The sequence below is a fragment of the Anopheles gambiae genome, chromosome 3 (assembly GCF_943734735.2).
Source record: "Anopheles gambiae chromosome 3, idAnoGambNW_F1_1, whole genome shotgun sequence".
Lineage (NCBI taxonomy): Eukaryota > Metazoa > Arthropoda > Insecta > Diptera > Culicidae > Anopheles > Anopheles gambiae.
In genome coordinates, this window is record NC_064602.1 from 13453109 (window position 1) to 13475350 (window position 22242).

Consider the following 22242-nt stretch of genomic DNA (forward strand, 5'->3'; position numbering starts at 1 on the left):
ATATCAACGTGCAGCACAACATAAAACCCTGGAATCGTCGCCATTCTGACACGATCAACACGTCAACAGCCCCGGGTGTGTGTGTGTGTCTGTGGCGCGCACTCGTTCCGAATCGGTTCGGTATGCCGCCGCCGGGACGGTTAAATGGCAGCGACAATTTTCTCATTTACTCTAACCGGTCCGCACCGTTTGTGAGTCGATGTGTACACATTGGCACTCTGACGGTACGATACACAGTCTCTGCATACGATTACATTCCGCCCCTTGTGCAGCACACTGCTCCACCGGCGGCCGCTCTGCTAGCACACCACACCAAAACCAACCGACGGTACCAAACCCAATAGACTTCGGTGTATCACTTTGGCAGTCCAATCCCGACCTCTCTCCCACCCAGCTCCACTGTCGGTACTAAGGGAGTGTAACGGAAAAATACAAACTAATACCAACAAAAAAAAGGAATGCCGAAGAGTAAAGGTCGCTTTTGCAGCATGTCAGCAATATTGCCCTCCTGCAGACGCACCTTCTATGAGAGGCGGGCGGCGTCGGTATGCAACGGCTAGAATGTCGCACAATGGTCGCTACGGGTGCTACGAACTACTCAAACCACAGGAGCTGCAAAAAATAAGTTCACACAATTTAGTGAATACAATTACAATAAATTAAAGCGAGGTTCCAAAGTTGGAGATATTCAAATTATTTTCCTTCCAGTTTATATATCTTAAACGATACAGTTATACATATTCTAAAATTTAGTTTCTTCAAAAATCTTTCATTGGGGCAGTGAAAGCAGTGATCATTGATAAAAACAGATACATCAAAAAGACATGAGAGACGCTCAAAAGGGCCTAAACTTTACTTTTGGCATTTCTGAAGTTACACTGATCAAAGATACGCTTTGCAGGCCCATTCAACACATGCCAACTGCATGCGATTCAAATCACATTTTGTAATCCATTCAATAGACTGCGCTATTTACGCTCCAAAACATTCCGTCCTCACGGTGCGCCCGAGTCGACCTTTACTAAACACAGAGAGCAAAACTCCGGGGCTGCAGCAGCGACGACTCTCTGCCGACGAACCTTATTGATTCACAAAACCGAACCAAATCCAACGGCGAAGGTCTTCTTCACCCTACACGCTTCAAAAGGATGGGCCGCCAACCATCGGCGTAATGAAAGGCAGACCGTACATGGAAAGAACGGAGGAGAAAAAGATCAAGCACGGGACAACAACAAAAAAGTAGTACAACTTTCAGAACCGATGTCGCCAAGAATTTGATGATCTGGCGACAGCCGGCCCGGGCCCGCGTTATATGGCGTGAGGCGAATGACAAAACGTCAAACAGCAGGGTAGAGCCGTAGACTGGAACTCTGTTTTGTAAGAAGAACGGGCAAAAGGAAGCTGCATTAAACGGTAGCATCGTGCATAAAACTTTCTTTGTCACCTCATTCATGTTCTGGGGGCGACTCGTGGAGCGGTCTAGCGAGCACTTCGATGTTCTAGCATCCGCGCGCGTGTTAGGCAAGAGTTTCGTTCAGCTGTTGCATTAACTTCACACGCAAAGTGTGACCTAAACCTAAAGGGGGGAACAACAAAAACACACACAGACGCCGAAGACATGTTTATGATTTGCGTTTATTGTGGTTTTGTTTGTGTTTCTTTCTTTTTCCTAACATCATTGAGACTAAACATGCAAAAAAGAGCGCAAAAATTCTCCTTTTTAAACGTGTTATTTGAAGAAATTGTATTAATATATTACAGGATCTAAACGCAACAAACTTTGAATTAAAACATGGATTAATCTTTCTTTGGTTTTTACCAACCAGCTGCCCAACAACATAAAATTAATGCGCCAAAACACCATCATCAGTCTGTAATGAACTCCCACCGTTGGTCCCACCTTCTTCACTGCAATCTAATTTACGCAGTACCAACTTCCGGGTAAATAAAACGGTCAGACGATAGCATTGAAATCACTTTGCTCACGATTAACCCTTAAAAAAACGGTTTACAACAACCGTGACGCTCCACATTCCCCGTTTCCCCTTTTTTTCGCAGCTCTCGCAGATCGCAGCATAATGCTCGGTGGTGCTGTTCGCCTTTTCAACGTCACCCGATAATGGCGCTGATGTTTATCGTTGAAATTTTTTACTATCTCCCACTGCGTGCGTCCTTTTACTGCGTCCTTTTACTTAGCCTGCCACAGCCCGCTGTCTTTCCAACACGGTCGGACACGTTTCGTCCTAATTTGTTACGATGATACGCTTCCGCACATTCTAACACGCCGGACACGTAGCAGCGGCCGGAAACGCCGAGACACTGGTTCGTGCCAAAAACAGCAACACGCAGAAACAACGCCAAACGCCAACGAAAATTCTTTTCCCGAATTTCATTGCACTTGCCAAACTCCACACACACAACGGCACACTGGTGGTGGCGGTGAGAAAGATGTTAATGATGGGGAAAATTAACCCAACTTTCAATTCCCATGTTTACACCCAACGACGGGCTCGAGGGCACGGGTGGGGAAGGAATGTGACCAGAAGGAAAAGGCAAAAGGCACACTACAGAGGAGAAAAAATCCTAAATCCCGCACACTTAAATTCAATCCCCGTTCTATGTGAAGTTGTCTGTGTGTGTGTGAGAGTTGGTTTGTTAATTCAACAGCTGGGCAGGGACTAAAACGATAGCTCCAAAGCTGTGCGTTGAAAAATAAATACACCCCCCCTTCCTCCCCATAGCGGGCGAACTAATGGGCGACAGTAACAAAAGCTTTGCCAAGGAAGCGACTATAACGAAAGCGTAGAATCAACTTTTGCCAACCATCATACAGCTCAAAACGATTAGCAAACCAAACACACACACACACGCGCGGTTGAAAGAGCTGAAATCAAAAATGGGTGCTCTTTTCAAATGTGTGTTCCATCCATTTCCACTGGTTGTGGGGTAAATCTATCCTTCCTCGAAATGAGACCGAAACAGCAAACCAAAAAAAATCATAAAAACCTAAAGGACACTAAAGCGCCTCGATGATGCTTATGACCAGCACACACACACACACGTACACTCCCACGCACACGAAGCATTTGTAGCGGTTATAACAGTAAAGGCTGAGCCCGGGGGATCAGAATCACGGCCGCTCAAACCCGGCCCCCGGTCTGTCAGAAACTAATCCAATTAGTTTATCAGTGTGCTTCACCGCAACAGGATCATCGGAACCGGAACCGGAGTAAAGTACAGGATGGGGCCGGCAGCAGCGCAACACACACACACACACACCGGGAAACGTGGATTAGGTTCACTTTGTCTCGCTTTTGCCACCCAAGCACGCCTAGTTAATCCTCCCCGCATCCTCCGGCATCGGTGAGGAGTGGTGAGATTTTTGCCGCTGGAGATAGAGAGCAACACAAAAAAAAACAAAACAAGTAGAAACAGCAAGTGCTCGAGATTAGTGTGGACAGCGAAAAGGCGAACGAAGATGAACAACCGAACGGTGTGCCGAGGTTTATGGTTTCACCAGAAATGTTGCGGCTAGCAATGGAAGCAAATCTCGGACGGTTTCAGTTAGCTATTTTTTTTTAGCTCACTATTTATAGCGAAAGGCATTTATAGCGAAAGGCTCCATCAGGTACGGTTGGTTCCGTATCGGAATCGAAGAGTCATTCTTAAAACAACAATCTTCCTTTCACTTCCTTTGGAATTATTGCCGGTTTCAGCAGGAAATGACACACACACGATTGGACCTTTGAATTGCGTTGCATTTAATTGTGTATTATATTTCATTTTCATCTTAAATTGTTCAGAAAGACAGCATTTCATAAAGTGAATCAAATAATGATGATCATAAATGCAGCTTTATAACAAGTGTGTCAAAAGATCTGAAAACGCACCCCATATATGATTAAATCCTATTAGAAAATATCATATTTTCAAACTGGAATAACGCAAGACTTACACGTTCAGCACAATTTGTCAATTGTTGCCAATGTTTCATAAGTATTTAAAATTACAGTAATTTATGCACAGTGTGCACAGGGTGATGTGCAACAATTGACCAATTACCCTGTAAGTTAACGTAAGCATAATTAACCCGTTCCATGCTAAATTACAAACTGTCAGGTAAGAGTAATGCTTTGGACTATTGAGTTATTAAGTCTAAGATAAAACAAAATAAAACAAAAAAAGGATATTTCACGATAAGTAAAAACAATATTTTCTCCATGATGTATAAGATACTTCTGAGTTTGTTGTATAAGTTTATCAAAAGAAGGAGTATTTTATTAAATAAAATCAGAAGAAGAATATCGAAGCAAAATATAGAATAACAATTCACTAAGATGAGAAAAGAAAATAGGTTAAACAAATTAAAAAAAAACAAAGATGATAAAAAACGATAAAAACTAAACATTAAAATCAAATGAGACAAAGTATTAAAAAATCAAGTATAATGCAAAACAAAATAAAACAAAATTAAAACTTCCGTACATACAAGCGTGTATGAAAAAAAACATAAAAAACACAAAAAAATTAAGAACAAATGATTAAAAATAGCGGTAGTCCGAGCATTACAAGCAAATAAATAAAAATATTAAAACATAAGCAAATCAAAATGAAAAAAGACAACCAAATAAAACAAACCTGTCGTATGCGTCTCATGCGCGTCTGCAAAAATTCCAGCATGCGTAAAAATGCTTCCTAATTGAGCATGTTTATTACTTACTGCTCTTCCCCAATTCCCCCAACTCTGCCCCCCCCCCCCTCCCATCCAGCCATCGCCTTCGATCGAAATAAAGACATCCCCACAAAAGTGTTCCAGCCGTTGGTGCTGACACTCATAAAAACCATAAATCGTCATACCACCACACCCACCCGGCCCTGCCACTCATCAAATTGGCCACCCAAACTCAATGCCGGAGAACATGACACGTTGGGCTATTGAGGCTGCTTGTTGATATGCTTGCTTTTTATTTTTTTTTTTGTTCGAACATAACCCCGCCGCGCTTCTGCATCATCCTTATTAGTGCGGCTGCCGGCAGTAGTGTGTTTTACCGCGTGGCGCACACACGGCACATTCAATTGCACACCTAGCAGTAGACGGACATGAACAGTTGAGCGCACATGATACCACGTTCCATCCACACACACACACAGGGGGAGGAGAACGGAAAATACCACTCCACCACCAGCAGCAACAGCAACAACAACAGCAAAAAAACAGCAAACCGGACATGAACTAGTTCCGTCTCCAGTAGATGCGTGTGTGTGTGCAGAGGGTGGTGTTTTCACTTTTTTGTTTGATGATTTTTTTTTTGTTTGCTCTCTGATAGTTTTTGTTTTGTTTTGCTGTTGTTGTTGCTGTTTTTTCTGTACTTTTGTCAACACACAGAACAAACGCAAGTGAGTCATTTGTGTGTCACGTACAATGGGGTTGGGAAAAATGGAAAAACTGGGAAAGTTTGAGCAAGCGAGGTCAGTTTGGAGGGGAAATACAGTCGTTTTTTCACGCCTCATGCTTAACCCTTTCGTCGAAAGTTGAGTGATGAATTAATTAGAAGCTAATTACTTTATGTCGTTAATTAGTATTAAACCAAATGACCCCGAAAAAGGGTTTGATACACTTTTTTGGAATACTTTAGTCTACCAACAAACTAGTTTTTCCTTTTTGTGAATTTTTAACAAAAAAAGGGTTATTTTTTTTAAATATGTGTATGTGCGGCAGGTTCTCACGATGAGGTACGCACATGGTCTGCTGTTATCGCGGTTTAAAACTACAGCCTATCACGATAATGACGACGTGGCGTGTTCGCTTTGCTGATGTTTGTTGCGGCTTTTTTTGCTGTCACATTTCCCGTGCTTTTTTCGGTGTGCACAAAACCGTTTTGTTCGCTCAACTTAAACTCAATGAGCTGTGTTATACCAGACCAGTGGCTACAACTTTTTTTCCCGAGGGAAAGCGCAGGCGGAACAAGAACGCAAGCCTGCTTGCCTGGTAGGCGTCACTTTAATGCCATTTGCACAGCAATGAGGCCTGTGAAGCTCATCAAAACAAAACAAAACAAAACAAAAAACCCTAAAACCAGGCGCCAACGCAGCATTCACAAAAACGCGGCGCGGCAGCAGCCAAATCAGCAGAACAGCGCGTATTTAAGCACCAAGCGGCACACAATTAGGCCATTCAACAACGACCAGCGGCGCAAAGATGATGCAGTCCACTGGAGCAATGGAGAAAGTTGTTGAAAAGCGGCCTTGGCTACAGGCGGCAGCCACAGTTCGAATGCGGCGGCTAACGATCTTTTATTTTGTTAAGTTGATGAGCATGAGTACGAAAAACAGCGGAGAGCAGTACACAATGATGAAAACACAACTGCTTGGTTGGAGTGTTTTTGTTTCTGTGTTGCTTTTAAAGATAAATTTAACATTTTCTGCATAATTTTTTATCATTTCAATTTTCTTTTTTATTTCAACATCATTTAATTTTCGATTAAAGCGATAATACTAAAACAGTCCTTATGGCACCTAGTGGAGTCAATTAGATGTCGACTAAAACTAATCGAGCCACATAATGGTCTAAATCTACACAGTAAAATTATTAATATTTCACATTACGAATAGTTATTTCAGTAGATGATATGGTACCATACTTTAAGGTACTCACACACAGCTCTAGTATCTAGAATGTATCTAGTAAAGCTCTAGTACCTAGCAACATTGACCTCATTTGTTTGCACACAAAAGAACCTACGCATACGCACGACCATTGAGTATGATTTCTACGTTGGTTTAATCGTGTAACCGGATAATCACAGCCCTTACAACGAAATGCTCCGGTCCCAATTTTGCTACACCCGTGTCACACACGCGCGTCCTTCCACGAATTGGCATATACCTACCTACCTACCTATCCCAACGAGCCAAGTAGGTCTTATCTACTGTATTCTATGTTGATGACGTGTAAAGAAAGCAATAGGTATTATATAATGTACATTTATAATCCAGAACCCCATTTAATCTCTGTAGATGTTTATACAATAATTACAACAGCATCGATTAAACCTTTGATTTCAATAACCTAAATTATAAGAATGTAATAATTTGAAAACAACTGTGTGGTTGACTAGGACAATCCGAGCATTGAACCAAGGACAGGATGGAATGTGATGATGATGAGCTATGCTTATGCTAACTACGCCATTACTGATGTCTGCAAACTTAGCGCTATACTGTAATCAGTATCAAACAATCATACACAAAAATGTAACTAGTTCCTTGATTTAATACTGTGCATCGGTCTAAGTATAAGCAAAGTTTACAATAAATGAATATCACCATTGTCAAACATCATTTGTTCCTCCACTACCAGCAACACGTAATTTTCATGTGTTTTTCTTCAATTTTGTTTGCCTCTCTCGCTTCAAAACCGATCGAATCGAGCAAGAACAGCAGAGTTATTCTCAATAAAGCAACCCTTACACATCACCATCTGCGGGGTAGAAGGCTAAGCTCTAACCAAAAAGTTATCATTTCCCAATACTCTGAAGCCACGCACAAGATCCACCTCTAAAGGACGAGTGAATTCCTTTGAAGCATGTAAACGCGCACGGGTCGCCGAGCATCCGTTCCGCGAATACCACAAATAAAAGGGCAAATTAGAAAACGACACCACCAACTAAGAAAAGACCTTTAAATCTCCCCCGCAAATCGAACCTAACCTCCCGTAACGGGCACTGGTTGGGGCAACAGGTAAGGTCGTGCTGAAGGAAAATTCCGAAAACCTATCCCCGTAAGGATTAAATCTAACCTCCATGCACACCACATTAAGATCGGTTTGTATGTGCAGCTCCCACGGCATGGAAATTGCGATGAAAATTATTTTAAGATGTTAATTCTCGTTTCTGTGATTAGGCCCAAGCTTCGTGTCCTACATCCAACCTTAAGGCAGAGATTTAATCAGGCAGAGAGCATGCTCCAGTGTGATAAGCTAACCGGTGAGCAGCTTGACAAGGAACGTGCGAAAAGGGTTTATAATTTTTGTGATAAAATGAAGATTTATCGCAAAGCGTACAAAGGTGCGTGGGTCATTATAATTTTGTGAAGAGTGGTTGCATCCACTGTAGTAGCAATGAAGATGAATCATGCCATCGCTACAACAAACGCAGAGCATCGTAGGCAAATGAGTGTTTTAAATTTTACGGTGATTATGCTCCACAGCTTGTTTTCCCTGCTTTAATCATACTTCTGCAACTCGCCACAGAAATCCACCTCTTTTCATGCGCATAGAAAACCCACCCATAGACCGGTACTTATGGATCGAAAATTCTTGTCGACAGCGTTGTATTCTCACCTGAGAACATAATTATTACTTCCCTCATCCGCAACCAATCACGCCCGGCCGAGCGTACAAACATAATCAATCAAGACGCTACTGCCACTACTACTACTGCTGCTGGGGCTCGATTGCCTTGTCAATTTTCACTTTCCATTAACCAGCCCGCCGGGAGAAGACTTGCTTGAAGAAGGTGGCAAAAACTGTTGGGGTTGAGGGAAACAACATTTTTACGGCACGCTGGAATGCACACGGCTTTTTCAACGAGCAACACAGAAGGAACAACAAAAAACTTTAATAATATTATTGGCATATATACACATGTTTGCCGTGTGTGTACCACCATCACCACTACAAGAGCGCATGGGGAAGTCAAGCCTACCGATTCAGCTTTGCAAAGCAGTTTTTGGTTGCTCATTTTTCGTACCTTTTCTGCAGGCTTGCTGTATGAGGAAAAATGCACACACACAAAAAAGAGTGTTTCTCGCTGTTTTGTGACACAGAGCAAAGCTCGAGTGTCTGAGGTCTTATTGCAAATGCAAACAAGAAAAGTGCAAATCGTTACCGGTAAATCGTTGGCCGGAAAAGCGCCCACAAGGACGCCACACAAATATCAGCTCAATACACACACACATAGCCTAGCATCGGCAGCACAGGTATTCCTATCCGTTGCTGCCTTTCATATTATGGTTGTGTATGTGTCTGTGTGTGTGTGTGTGTGTTTGTCTGTAACTTTACTTCCTGAATTGTTTCAAGTTGGGCGCCGTGGGCTTCCTTGTCTGCAACGGTTGGCCGACAAAGTTTACAAACGGGGCCTATCACCACCCGTAAACCCACCCACCCAAGCTCCCACACACCGCAAAAGGAAAGCAAAATGTGTGTATGAGCAGCTCGTTGAACAACCAAAAATAAAAAAAATAAAGGTTGAAAGACGAAGGTAAAGAAGTTTTACTAAAGCCTACAACATGACCAACTTTCCCAGCCGTCTCAAAAGCAATTGAAGTGAAGTTTTTTTTTTCATAATTTTGTTGTTTTTTTTTTTTCGTTGTACCTCATCAAAGCCAAAACTGCAAATGGTTCATTTTTGTGGAAAATGAAGGGCTTTATTCGTGGATTTTTTTTTTGTACAGTTATGTTGTCCTTCTGCACTTAATTGTAATACCGACAAAGTTCTTGATTGATGTGCATTGCGCGCACGGAAACGAAAGGCACTTTCCCCCGGAACCATTTCTCTGAACGAATCGTCCTTTACGGCGAAAAATTTAATTTCCATACCAATTAAGAAACCTGGAAGGGTGAGCAATACCAGTGTAATGCTTAGCATTGTTTAAACCATTGCTGGCGTTTGCTTTGTAGAATTGGAAGAACTTGTAAAATGTAATTGCATAACAGTAGGGAACACAAAACAAAACATCATAAAGTTTCATTAAAGTTGAATTGTTTTTTTCTTTTCTTTCTATTAGCTGCATTTCACTTCTTGCACCGTCGTCCGTAGCATTTGCAACTGTTTGTGGATATTATTTTGTTCCACCCGAAATGATACCGTCAACTAGAAAACGTCAAAAGATTAATTTAATGTTTCCATTGAGTGGGCACGGGGCCACAGTGCTTCAACCAGCATATTTCTGTATTTACGTCCCCTCCAGGCGTACCGGACAGCCTGTTTTCGACAGCAATAATAACAACGGCTCGAGTTTAATGATCAACTTAGAAGGTGATAAATGAATTCCCCGGAAATGTAGTAAAAAAACGTAGATAAAATTACTTCCAATCAACGCAATATTTTCGCGGTAATCTTATCAATAATATTTCCCGTATCTACAGACATGGGTTCTCTACATAGCTTTTAACATGCATCGCTCCGGCTATGTGTCTAGATTGTCAATCAAACTGTTTTAATATGATTGATTTCTTAACCACTTAAGGTTTTCGAGACAAAGTCGCATATTAGATTAAATTTTAAGATTTTTCAAGATAAATGCCTTTATTCAAGCGTATAAGGCGCAAAAGATGGGAACGTCCCGTAGTACAGTCGTCAACCTGTACGACTCAATAGCATAGTCGTTATGGGTTTGAATCTAGAAAGGACCGTCACTCCGTAGCAAGAAATTTTTACTTATCCAGTTGCTGCTCGGTACTGAATAAGTTTCAAACGCCTATATTAGATAGATATGCCGACATGTCCATGTAGGATAGGCACGCCAAATAGAAGTAAAAGAAGAAACAAAAGACTTCATTTATTAAATGAACCTTTTGAGGAGCTTCAATATGTCTATTGCATTCTATTTATCATTACCATATACAGGGTAAGGTAAGGGCAAAGGTTTTCATAGTTGTGGGACACTTCCTCAACTCTTTCTTATGGGAAGTGAACTTTATATGATGGAAATCGGAGTCTATGGCACTCTTTTTGAACAGGTTTCTTTGAAATTCCTATTGGATTTGTTCAACAAAGGTGCAATAGAGTCCAATTCCCGTTCTCCGTCTTCTTCTTTGGCTCAACAACCGTTGTCGGTCAAGGCCTGCCTTATACCACTACTTGTGGGGTTGGCTTTCAGTGACTTATGGATAACTCCCCCATAGCAGGATAGTCAGTCCTACGTATGACGGCACGGTCCATTTGGGGCTTGAACCCATGATGGGCATGTTGTTAAGTCGTACGAGTTGACGACTGTACTATGAGACCGGCATCCAATTCCCGTTACATTAAGTTAATTTCACTTAAGAAAGAGTTAATAAAGTGTCCCACAGCTATGAGAACTCCTGGAAAACCCTGTAATGCTTATCATGTACGACAATATGCCACGTTTAGGCATAACTGAAACATGGACAAAAATAGACTGGCGTCATTATTTTGCACTACGTTACTGTTGAATATATTTTGGCCAAAAAGCAACTTTTTTAAGACTCCAAAATGATTCTCCTTTTCAATTAATTACATTACATCTCCTATGTCTTACGATAATGATCACTCGTAAAAATACTCCTATAGTTCCTTGTAAAGAGCCAAATTGAATACCTATTCATACAAATGAATGATTGTTTTATGCAACATATTAAGGGAAAAGAGCCGCCATCTAGGCAATAAACTGTAAACAAATGTTCTTTCTTTTTAATTTTCAATTACAAAAACACCCTCTTTTTTAACAATAAATAACCTCTGGGTATAGATTATGATGCCAACATGGAACGGTGCAACAAAGAGATCTTTACAATCTCTTTTTAAGCTCAACTCACCTGTATTGTGACGTGTTTGTGGCATTTCGCTTCGCACAGCCTCGATCTCCGCATCTGTCCTACTGAGAAGCGTGCGCCAAAAGTCGACTTTTCCGCCCCACTACACCTTGCCTCCGACGATCGCACTTCGTCAATTTGGCATCGATTTTTCCGTCGCTCTTGTTGCACGAAAGTCGCCCTTTTCTCCACCTTGAAGATCTTTTCTCCACGGTTCGACACTTTCCGTTCGTAGCATAGTAACGTCTAGTAGTTCACGTCTTTTCACAACACGATTGAAGGAGATGAAAAAAAAACAAAACCTCACACCCGAAACACATGGAAAACGCATACACATCGGTCACAAATGCCGAACCGGAACAACCAGGCACGAGAAACAAAAAAAAAAGCAAACAGCAAGATCCGACGCTTCCAGATGGGAAGAGGAAAACTCCAACGCCCGAAATTCGTCTTCTATTGCTTCCATATCCCACATTGCAGAAGAAGCGAACGATGGTGCTAAAATGCGGGTGTGCGGGAGGACACAACACTCGGACACACCAAGAGGAGAGGGTGGTGCCCATTTCATGGGTAATTTTACGTTTTCGATTTTCCAGGCCAGCCCAGCACCGGCAGCACTTCTCATCATTTGGTCAGACGTGATCATCATCATCATTATCATCATCAACGGCACCAATCAACGTTTACTCTTGAACCACTTTTCCACTTCTTCGTGCATTCCTTCCAGCGAGAAAGACCGCGTACGCCTGTGTGTGTGTTCGTGAAATCTTCACTGTAAGCATCTCAAGTCCCCCCAAAACGAAACCGGCCAGCCACTGACACGGGAGCATTGCTTTTTTTTCTTCGCTTTACTTTTCATTCATACTTTTTCCCGTCGGTTTTATCGCGTTCAAAACGCACGGAGGGATTCATTCGAAGAGGGAAAAAAAGCAAGATGATTGAAAATTGGTCCAACCGAATGACTCAAGTCAAACGCATGACTCTGGCCGGGTGCTAATCGTTCCAGCAGCAGCACGATCAAGGCCATCTTAGAACGTGGAACGGTTTATGATGCTTGGCAACATGTATGGCGCCCAAGATGAAATTATGTGAAGAGCAGAGTTCAACGCACTTCAGCGGAATGAGGTGTGTGATCGAGTCTTCTAAATTGTGGAGAGAATATGCTTAAGCTACTTTCACATATACACACACACAAACGTGATTACTGGTTTTGCACCTTTTGTGCCAGAGGATTCTAGATTGGCCGCACGATCCCAGCTCATTTGAGGGGGACGAGAACTGAAGTGTTGGCAAAACGATATCGGTTCGATTGGGACCGTACCATGCCTCGGCAGCACCCGGCAGCACCGCATGCAGCAAGCCATGCAGGCATGAAATAACAGCATGTACACGCGTTGCTTACGCATTGCATTGGAACGGCGGCGCAACCTGACTCCTCCTGCATGCTCCTTCTACCCTACATTCCTCCAACAAGACCAGCTCACACACTCACACACACATTGCCCAATCTGTCAACAAACGGTGAACACGGGTTCCCGGAAGAGGGTAAGAATGCTTCCCGGACAACCCCTAATCAACAGGCAGGGGGGAGGAAAGATTTGCTTTTTCTTGGCCCCCCACTTTCGCCACCATCACGAAAGGAGGCCAGAACACGTCGTCGTGCAACGTCGACTGCACACACCGACCGTTGTTGTTTCCCGTTGTCATAGACAACCGCACCGCACTCGCGCTCGAGTAAATAAACACACAACGTCATCAGCTTCTGGGTTGCCCGTTTTGAAGTCACCAACGTCACCATACACACACACACACGCACGCAAGCCATCGGAGACACTTCTTCGGCACCTGATCGCCGTGACCTGTTTTTTTGTGAGAAAGAGCTGTTTTGTGTTGGCACTGCTGCATCTGTGATTGCACTCTTCACGTACGAATGAAGCAGCTTGCTTAACAAGGTACACGTACCGATTGCGCTAAGGAAGGAAACACTTTTGCTGCTGGTATTTACAGCATTTTCCGGCAGCGCACCTACTGCACGCACAACCTACACGACACGAACCAATTTGGTAAACTAAAAAACCCAAGTAACGCCACGGCACGCTGTGCCTGTCAGCACTGCCCAACGTGCAGTTTTCGCTGCCAAACGTCAAATTATGAGCGAAACAGGTTGGGCCAAGGGTGTCCCACGAGCTCGCTCGTTTGACAGTTGTAAGTAAAATCCAGAGATGCATTGCAGAAAGCGATTCAATCAAGTGCGATGGAATTATAAGAAAACAGTACGATCTGCAAACTATAATTCATTTGAATAAATATATAAAATAAAAAAAAACCAAAATGTATACGAAACGAATTTAACGTATTTTGCCTTCAAAACCATTTAATTTAATAGTATCTTAGTTCAGGCTTCATTGGTTATGTTTTGAAGGATTATTCTTTAATTCTCAATATTTTTGAATAAAATTTTTCATGTTTTAAACGCCACATACCCTCTGAAAAATTAAAAATTCTGCACAGCGGTATCGATATACCACCCAACCAACATTACATTGTACGACGAAAATGTGATCAAATAAAGGTTAATTAACCCGTGAAACGCTTGGAACGCTTGCAACCGTATTTTACCGTTTTGGTAGGAAATTGAGAGTTACAGTTTTTTGTTTCTACTTGCTTCAATGTGTTCAATCATTGTATATTTATTACATAAACACTGTTACATAGCACCTATTGTTTCATTACTATTCAAATCAAACGAAAATGTATAATTTATATGATGAAAATCATAATCTAATATTCTCTTAATGAATTAAGTGTTCACATCGACAATAATACACGCTTACAAAACATAGTTTTGAGGATTTCCAAAAATATCGTAAACACCAATTGTAAAATGCATGACTTCCAATTGATCATCTTGTAGATATGATTCAAACTAAAGAAGAACAACTAGAACTAAGAAAACAAGATCATCGAAGATAGTTGTGTTAATCTGTGGTATTTTTTTTTAATTGTTTAAAAATCTCCTTAAATGATCACAATTACACTTACACTTGATTCAACCAGTAAAAACTGCGAGTCTTACCGTTAATGTAAATTATATGTATATTCATACAATTTATCTATCTAAATACAATGTTTCTTTCAAACAGCTGGAATTAGAAGAAAAAAACTACTTTTGCAACAATAACGTTTCTTAGTTTTATTTTCCGCTATTGATATACGAATACCTCCCACTCGTAGTCAGTAGATTTATCCGAATACTTGTATAATTTTCTAGCAATCCTCAGCCTGAATCTATACTTTTCTCACTTTTCTATGCCGTCCAGCAACAGCCTTTGAGCCACACGAAAGACCTTGCGCAGCATACGAAATATGCTGTCAAAGCGCATACGCACAAAGAACCAAATCATTCTTTCCCTTGCACAAACGCTTCGTTGAGGCACTACAGCACGTTTAAAGATCTACTCTGCATTAAAGCACTGCCATAATTCACAACTCGCTCGGTATACGCGCTGCGCACACTCCCTGTTTTGTGGATCGCTCTCCCTGCTATTACGGTCGCCCATTTCCGTGGTGGAAACTTTCAAACGGCTGCATTCGGCTTGCAAACAAAGGTAAGAAAAACGGTCTGCCACTAGTTGCACGGTCAATGCGTAGGGACCACTGGGATATAATATATTTTTGGTGATAGCTAATTTACTTATCTACCTGCATCGAAAGCTGCTTTGTCTGGACGTATGCGTAGTTTCATATCTATCTTCAAGCGACAACATAGAGTTAAATTACTCTGTAGCTCTATGGATAACGATTCTATTTACTTTATCTATTTCTCATCAGCATGGTGTTATCAAAATCTGGATGGCAGAGAGTATCCTTTTGTAGTATGTGTAGAAGCAACGACGAACAGAGAAAACAGCTGACCACTTCTTGTCTAAAACGGAACTCGAAAGGAAAGCGCTGCTTTGCGTATATTGTCGGGAGACGATAAAATTTGGATTATGGATAAAATCAAAGCCAAATCCCACAAAACCGACAGCTATATCAACCTTGTAACGAATAAATATTAATCCAAGTGCAAAGGAACTGAAGAAAACTACCTTAAACCGAACCATCTACATACATCTTCACAGTAGCTTCACGTGAGGACCATATTGGTTTAAACGTGTGGAGGAATAAACTCTTTTAGATCATGCTTAAAGTGCTATTCATACATCCGTTCGCTTCGTGTCTAGATGCCCTGTACTACTCTTTCGCTATCTCACAAACCAGAAGTACGTGACAGGCCGTTTTGTTGTATTCACTCCTCATATTCAGTACATCGAACTTCTTGCATCTTAGCTTTTACTACTGTTGCAAGGGACGTTAAAATCGTATCTACAGTAATGAACGTGTTTTGCCTAGATATTTATGTGTGTGTGTGTGTGTGTGTGTGTGTGTGTGGGTGCATGTGTTGTGTGTATCTGTGTCGATAAAACATACTGTAGGCTATATTTTTTACCTAATTCTTTTACTATTTCTCCCATTTTGTTTCTATATATAAGCGTTGCAGTGCTCTTAAACCGTTTTACTTGTACGCTCGCGCCTTGTCGATATTGGAGCGCTCTACATCGGAGAAGCCGAGAATACTCTCAATCGCGTTCAAGTGGCCCTGCGAATTTTCCTTGTCCGTCAGGAAGTAGTAGATTGCACTCTTCAGGAACTGCAGCGTCACTTCGGGATCGACCTTGTTTTTCGTCTGCTGAGCATCGATCAATCGCTTGTACATGGTCTAAAATTAAAAGGACAAAAATTAGTGTTACTTCACTTTACAGTACAGATATCATAGCTAATAACTAAGTAGGACAAAGGGAAAATAAAATTAGAGAAAAGTGAACAAAAAGTATAGTAGCAAGCACGGAGTACAAAAAGCAATCAGAAATATTATAATAATAAAAAAGCATACGAAATAAGCGTAGTAATAGCAACAAAAAAGGGTAAGTAGTGCACAGTACGAAAGCAACAAGTGGTGCATGATGGTAAAAAATAATATAACAAGCGACGATTTACACTGGACAATGTCACAGAGCAATACATAATTGATTAGTTAACGTTTAACGAAAAGGTTAGCAAGATTATTGAAAAAAAAAAACAAAATGAAAACTCCATACTCAACATGCATACATGCAAACTGTAGAATTTCTACGTGAGCGAAAGTGTAGAAAAGCACAGAGAAAGTAGGGAAGATTGTTTCGCTCAACCCACGCTTCACCCGAACCCATCCCCTAACGGATTAACACAAAAGTTCAACATTAAACCGTTAAACACGAACTAATAATAAAACATAAACTAATCCCTTCTATTGCGACCGAAAACTAAACCATCGCATACCAACCAAAAATAGTCAGATGAACAATACAGTGGTAAAAACAAGCTAAAAACAAATCACCGCATGGTAGTAAGCTTTGTCAAGGCTCTCGCCGTAAGCGACACAGCCCCGAGAGCAATGGAATAAAAACCAAAATCGAAAACATTTCAGGTCTAATAACTTCAAGTACGGCTGTTATTGCTAGGTTGATGCTAAATGGCTTAATTGTTGTATTTGTTTTGACTGTTTTGCTACAAACCTTACGGGCACCGAGAAGCCAGAGTGAGATTGCTTCTTTTGCGCTCAGTAAAACCTGCGTACCGCCACTTTCTTGCTGATAGTTCGTATCCTGGAGAGTGTGTGATCGACAGTAGGGAACATGGGGAGAAAGAGTGAGTTTTGATGAGTGGTAGATTGGTTGCAAAACTAAATTTTTTATAGTAAATAAATAAGTTAGGCCGAATCGTTTGCAAATGGTTGTCTTGCTTAAATTTCTAGCAATATTCGAATGTGATAGGATGAACATTTTGATTTCATGTGTGAATGCTAAACTTCCTACCAAAAGTAGGTAAGCTGTATTGCTATGAGAATGAAGCTAATGTATTGGAAAGGTAGAGGAAAGAGATAAACAGACAGACAAAGCAGAAAGACTAACGCAGTATAGGTATCACACAGTGCGTACCGAGCAATTTGACCACTTTAGCGTTGGCGGATTAGCGCAGCACACAGCTAAGAAAGCGATCCACCATCTAGGATAGTGCGTACAGCAGACTCGATAAAATGTGTTTAGCAATGGCAATGTTCTTAAAAATCTAAACTACCTCTTCCACCCAACAAGTAAATTACGTTTAACTTATTCCTCTTAAATAGTAATTGGTTGCATTGATCCTATTTTACTTAATTCCCTTTTTTGACAATTCTCACGAGTTTGCAATGGAATTTTCATAATATATTAAAAATGCTTCCTAGATTTCTTTTTTACTTATCCATGAAATGAATTTCAAATGGTTAGACAGATATCCACAGTTGTCTTATTTTTTACATATTCATTCAATTCGATACATTAATTTATACATTCATTATCAAAACTAATTAATTATGTATTAAATATATTAACAGTTTTTCAAACATAAATATCAAATATTAGAAGAATCATAACATTATAATTATCATTAAATATAAACAACATATTCACTAAGTAAAATAAATTAAAAAAACGAATTTAAAATTGAACAATAATAAAAATTATCTACAAACAATGTCAATGTATTATAAGAAAAAAAGAAGAAAAAACTGATAAAAACCTTTAGAAAACTTAGTAAATATGCTAGTAATTGTTCTTCAGCAGCAGTAAAAAAAGTTATAAGCAGCAGTAAAAAAAGTTATAAATATTGGGACGAACTGTGGATAATCCTGCAAATTGATCCTGATTTAATCAACGGTATGAATAAAAGAAGAATTTTGAATTATTTTTTCAAACGTTAAAAAGCTCCCAAGCATCTAGATTTCACATTCTGTTCACATCAAAAGGCAAAACAGAAACCAACCCAGTTACATGAGCGTTTCATTTGCTACAATAAGCAGTGCAAAAAGAAAAAAAAAGGCTACACATCGCGCATCGCCAAATAATAATGGATGGCACAATCCGTGTGCACTCTTTTACGATCTCTTTTCTTTCTCTCTCTCTCTCTATCTCTGTCTCTTCCATTGCATCCATGGCTCCTTTCACTTTTACTGTGTGCAGAGGTTATATCTAACGTATATATTGGAACCACAAGCCATACAACGTCCAGTGTCCACCAGCGCACAATGCAGCACACGCAACTTTTTGCCACACAACACAACCACAACAACAATCGAATCGGTGCATAAGCTCCTCCGGAAAAAGGGTTTTGGGGGGGAACGTAAAATAAACAATATCACGTAGGACACAGACACATTCAATGAAGACCTGGCACAGCAAGACTCAGCTCTTCCATCGGACGGACCCAACCCAACATCATCCAGACATTCGCATCACAGGGACATATGTTCAGATACGGATTTTGTAAGTGTGTGTGTGTGTAGGTGTGTGGTGGGGAACGCTGTTCCACGAACAACCCGGGTTGAGCATACCAAACTTACCCTTATGTTTTCCAGTTCATCCTGTGTGACCTGGAGCTGCTGCATCAGTTCCGGAATGGAGACGCGGCTTGGTGAGGCGTGTGCCATATCGCTAACACGGTCTGCCTGTTCCTGCCGCTCCGCCTCCTGGCCCTTGGTGTACATGTGCAGATACATCTTGTTCGCCTTATCCTCCTGCTCCTGCAGTTGCGTTTGCAGTTTTTCCAGCTGCTTCTCCAGCTCTCGGATGCGCTCCTTAGCCTACAATTTAAAACAAAAATCACTTGTTGTATGTTGCACCATGGCACTCTGGCCACTTAGCCGCCACCCACCTGCTCATAGTCCGGCACCAGATCGCAGTAGCGTGTGTTGGACTCGGCCAGCTTCTGGAGCAGCACCTCAAACCGATCGTTGTTCGACGTGCGCAGCTGCTGTTCCTCCGACTGGTGCTGCTTGATCAGCTCCTCGATGCGCTCTTCGTACAGGGCGACAAGCCGCTTCCGCTCCGCATCCATCTCCTCGTCACTGCCGCACGCACGGTCCTGCGTGTGCACGTACGAGTCCTTCGAGTGGATCGACGACGTGGTAATGTCCTCGAAGTGTCCCGAATCAGCGAACGAGCTCTGCATCTCGGACGTCGACAGCTTGTCGATGAACTGCACCTGATGGATGCCAGCCTGCATATGGTGATGGTGGTGGCGTGGGCTCGCCTTCGCCACCCCCTCATCGATCTGGTCGACGATGGGCGAAATGTCCTGGCTCGAGCTGGGCGTGTTCACATCGTTCGTGGTGTTCTCGCGCACCGTTACCGCATCGCTCGAGTTGCTGCGCTCCTCCGGCGAGCTCAGCGATGCCTTGAACAGGCGCAGCTCGACCACCTCCTTCGTGAGCCGCAGGATCTCGCTGTCGCGCTGCTCCAGATCGCACCGCGCCTGCGAGAGCAGCTCCTTCAGCCGGCGTATCTGGCGCTGGGCGCGCTGCGTCGGCGTCAGATAGTCGCCGCCGGTTTGTCCCGCGTGGCTCGAGCAGTGCACCACGTACTTCATCTTGCGGCCGCTGAAGGTCGTGCCGTTGCGCGCGACGTACGGATGGTCGCAGGACATGCCGCTCGCCACCGAGCTGTAGCTGTGCAGCGAGTCTAGATCATCGTCCAGATAGCTGTTGATTGGAGACTCGGGCGAAACGGGTGGCGTCTTGGGACTGAGGCCACTGCCGACTGCACCGCCGCCGCCGGCGCGCTGCAAACCCAGTCCGGAACCTCCGCCCGGTGTTTGTGGAGTTCGGGGCGTTCTTTGACTACTACTGCTACTGTGTCCGGAGTTGATCAAATTCAAAGACTAGTGAACGAGAGTGAAAAAGAATGGAAATTAAAGATCAATCATTTGCTAGTTCATTACACCCCATTCCTTTTCTCACAGTAATGCTGCTCATTAAAACCAGTAAATTACCATCATTTTCGACATTTTTTCCCATAATCTGCCTGCCGTTCGATTTGGAATCTTGGTTCCTCCTTTCCCGATACTGCTCTTTGCGTTTTTCGTCTATCAAAACGTCAAAGAGCTATCGATATCGGATTCACCTTGACGTCCGCAACACTGGACACCACAGCACCGCAGCACGTAAGAAATATTTGTACTTCAGTTACAAGCTTCTAGCCAAAGGAGAAGCTTAACGAGTACCCTTTTTCTCCAGATAATCCTTACTCTACACCACTCCACTAAGTTCGTTCACTAACGCGTTTTGTACTGTGTTGTAGAGCGATCTTTGGTTTGGTCTTTGAAAAGACCCCCCAAATGCCAACAGCCCAATGGCACCAGATAGCACCAAACCGTCTATTCCGTTAGTTTCACTTCTACTGAATCTCTCGCCCAATCCAAAAGCCTCGACTCGACACTGCAAAAAAGCGTTTTTTTGTTACTGTGCGTGGCGGCAAACAGTGGCAGCGGAATTGCTTAAAACATCAACAAATACACGTTTCCGATCAGCTAACCGTTACAGCACAGCCTACACTGTTCAGCCAAGTTCAGCCAGGTCTTCACACAAGGCACAATACACGCACCCGCTAACAAGAGCGCGATGTCTTCGCCGTTCCGAGTACGCCTACTACACAACTACAGGGAAAAGCGAACCACCACTTGACCATCACCGGAGAGCGAGAAACGGCGTTTGGCGTTAGTTTTCTTTGTAGCAGTGGAAACTTAAACACGGTCGAGTTTATAAAGATGATGGATTGTGCACAGTTCGCTAGCTTTGGGTCAACAGTTTGCCAGTGATGCCTTGACCAAGCGAACGAACGAGTTGGCACAAGAAGGAACGTAGCTCCAACTAATCAGACACTAACTCTGCAGCTTCTTGAACGAAACAATTTCCTAATAACATGAGACACGTTCTGGATTTTCGTTTCTTTGTACTGAAATCTTCCACTTTGCGCTAATCGTCACTCATGCGAAACAGACACTACTCACACAAATAATGTTCTTTTTCGTTTTTGATCTATCTTCCATTCCATTTTCTGGTTCCTGGGCGGCTCCTGCAACCCACACTTCATTCGAAACTTATTCTCCAATGTTCACACAAACACACACACTTCGTGTTCCGTTGCTTTTTCAACGTCTTGAAAGCGCCACGTTTAATTTTTCCACCAAACCCCAAACCCTGAATGCCTCATCACACGCCAACCGCACTGAGAATGGCCTTTGCCGATAGAGCTGAAGTGGAAATTCGGACGGTAATTGATCATTTCACCGCGATGGAAAACGGTGAACGGTTCAAATGCCTGAGAAACCGGCCCTGGCCCAACAGCGAATGCCCAGCAACCGACTTCCGTCCGATCGCACGGAATGTCCGCGAGAGAATGAATGGAACTCGGTGAACTCGGTGGACTGATAAGACGGCATTCGTTTGGTGCATCCATCAGCGGACGCCCGCGCTGGCGCTAGGAGAGATTTCGATGCGAATTATTGTTGGTGCCTCCAATCCAAACTCGGCACCCCACATTCATCCGACGCAATCAGGCACATCTCTCTCCCCCATCTGCCACCCGTTTGTTTCGTGTGTATTTATTCATTTTTTTGTGTGCTTTTTATTTCGAGGGTAGTCAATCCATCGAAAGAAAAGCAAAAGTTTTAGCTTTTTCTTCTCACACCTTGGAGTGTTGTCGGTCGGTCGTTATGATGTGCATGGGATGGTTTGGATGGATGGAGATAGATGATGATAGCAGCGTACGATCGCTTTTTTGTTGTTG

General features: G+C 42.5%; 2 protein-coding genes across 11 annotated transcripts in view; both read right to left on the minus strand.

Moving 5' to 3' along the window:
- Positions 1–13675, minus strand: part of LOC1275461 (polypeptide N-acetylgalactosaminyltransferase 5) — a 78314-nt gene extending 64639 nt beyond the window's left edge. For 2 of the 6 annotated variants that reach the window (XM_061656066.1, XM_061656065.1), the window contains exon 1: positions 13520–13675. The gene's annotated coding sequence lies outside the window, so the exon portion shown is untranslated. Of the gene's footprint in view, positions 1–11560 lie in introns of all 6 variants that reach the window. The other 4 variants (XM_061656068.1, XM_061656070.1, XM_061656069.1 and 1 more) reach the window with 4 other exon arrangements.
- A 1049-nt stretch (positions 13676–14724) lies between these two features.
- LOC1275463 (protein quick-to-court) overlaps positions 14725–22242 on the minus strand; it is a 33883-nt gene continuing 26365 nt past the window's right edge. For 4 of the 5 annotated variants that reach the window (XM_061655639.1, XM_061655637.1, XM_061655640.1 and 1 more), the window contains exons 3-6: positions 19331–20335; positions 19020–19259; positions 17155–17244; positions 14725–16319 (exon numbers count right to left, since the gene is read on the minus strand). In XM_061655639.1, coding sequence (XP_061511623.1) covers positions 16116–16319; positions 17155–17244; positions 19020–19259; positions 19331–20335 — 1539 coding nt within the window. In that variant the 3' untranslated portion in view covers positions 14725–16115. The remainder of the gene's footprint in view (positions 16320–17154; positions 17245–19019; positions 19260–19330; positions 20336–22242) is intronic. The other variant, XM_061655641.1, reaches the window with a different exon arrangement.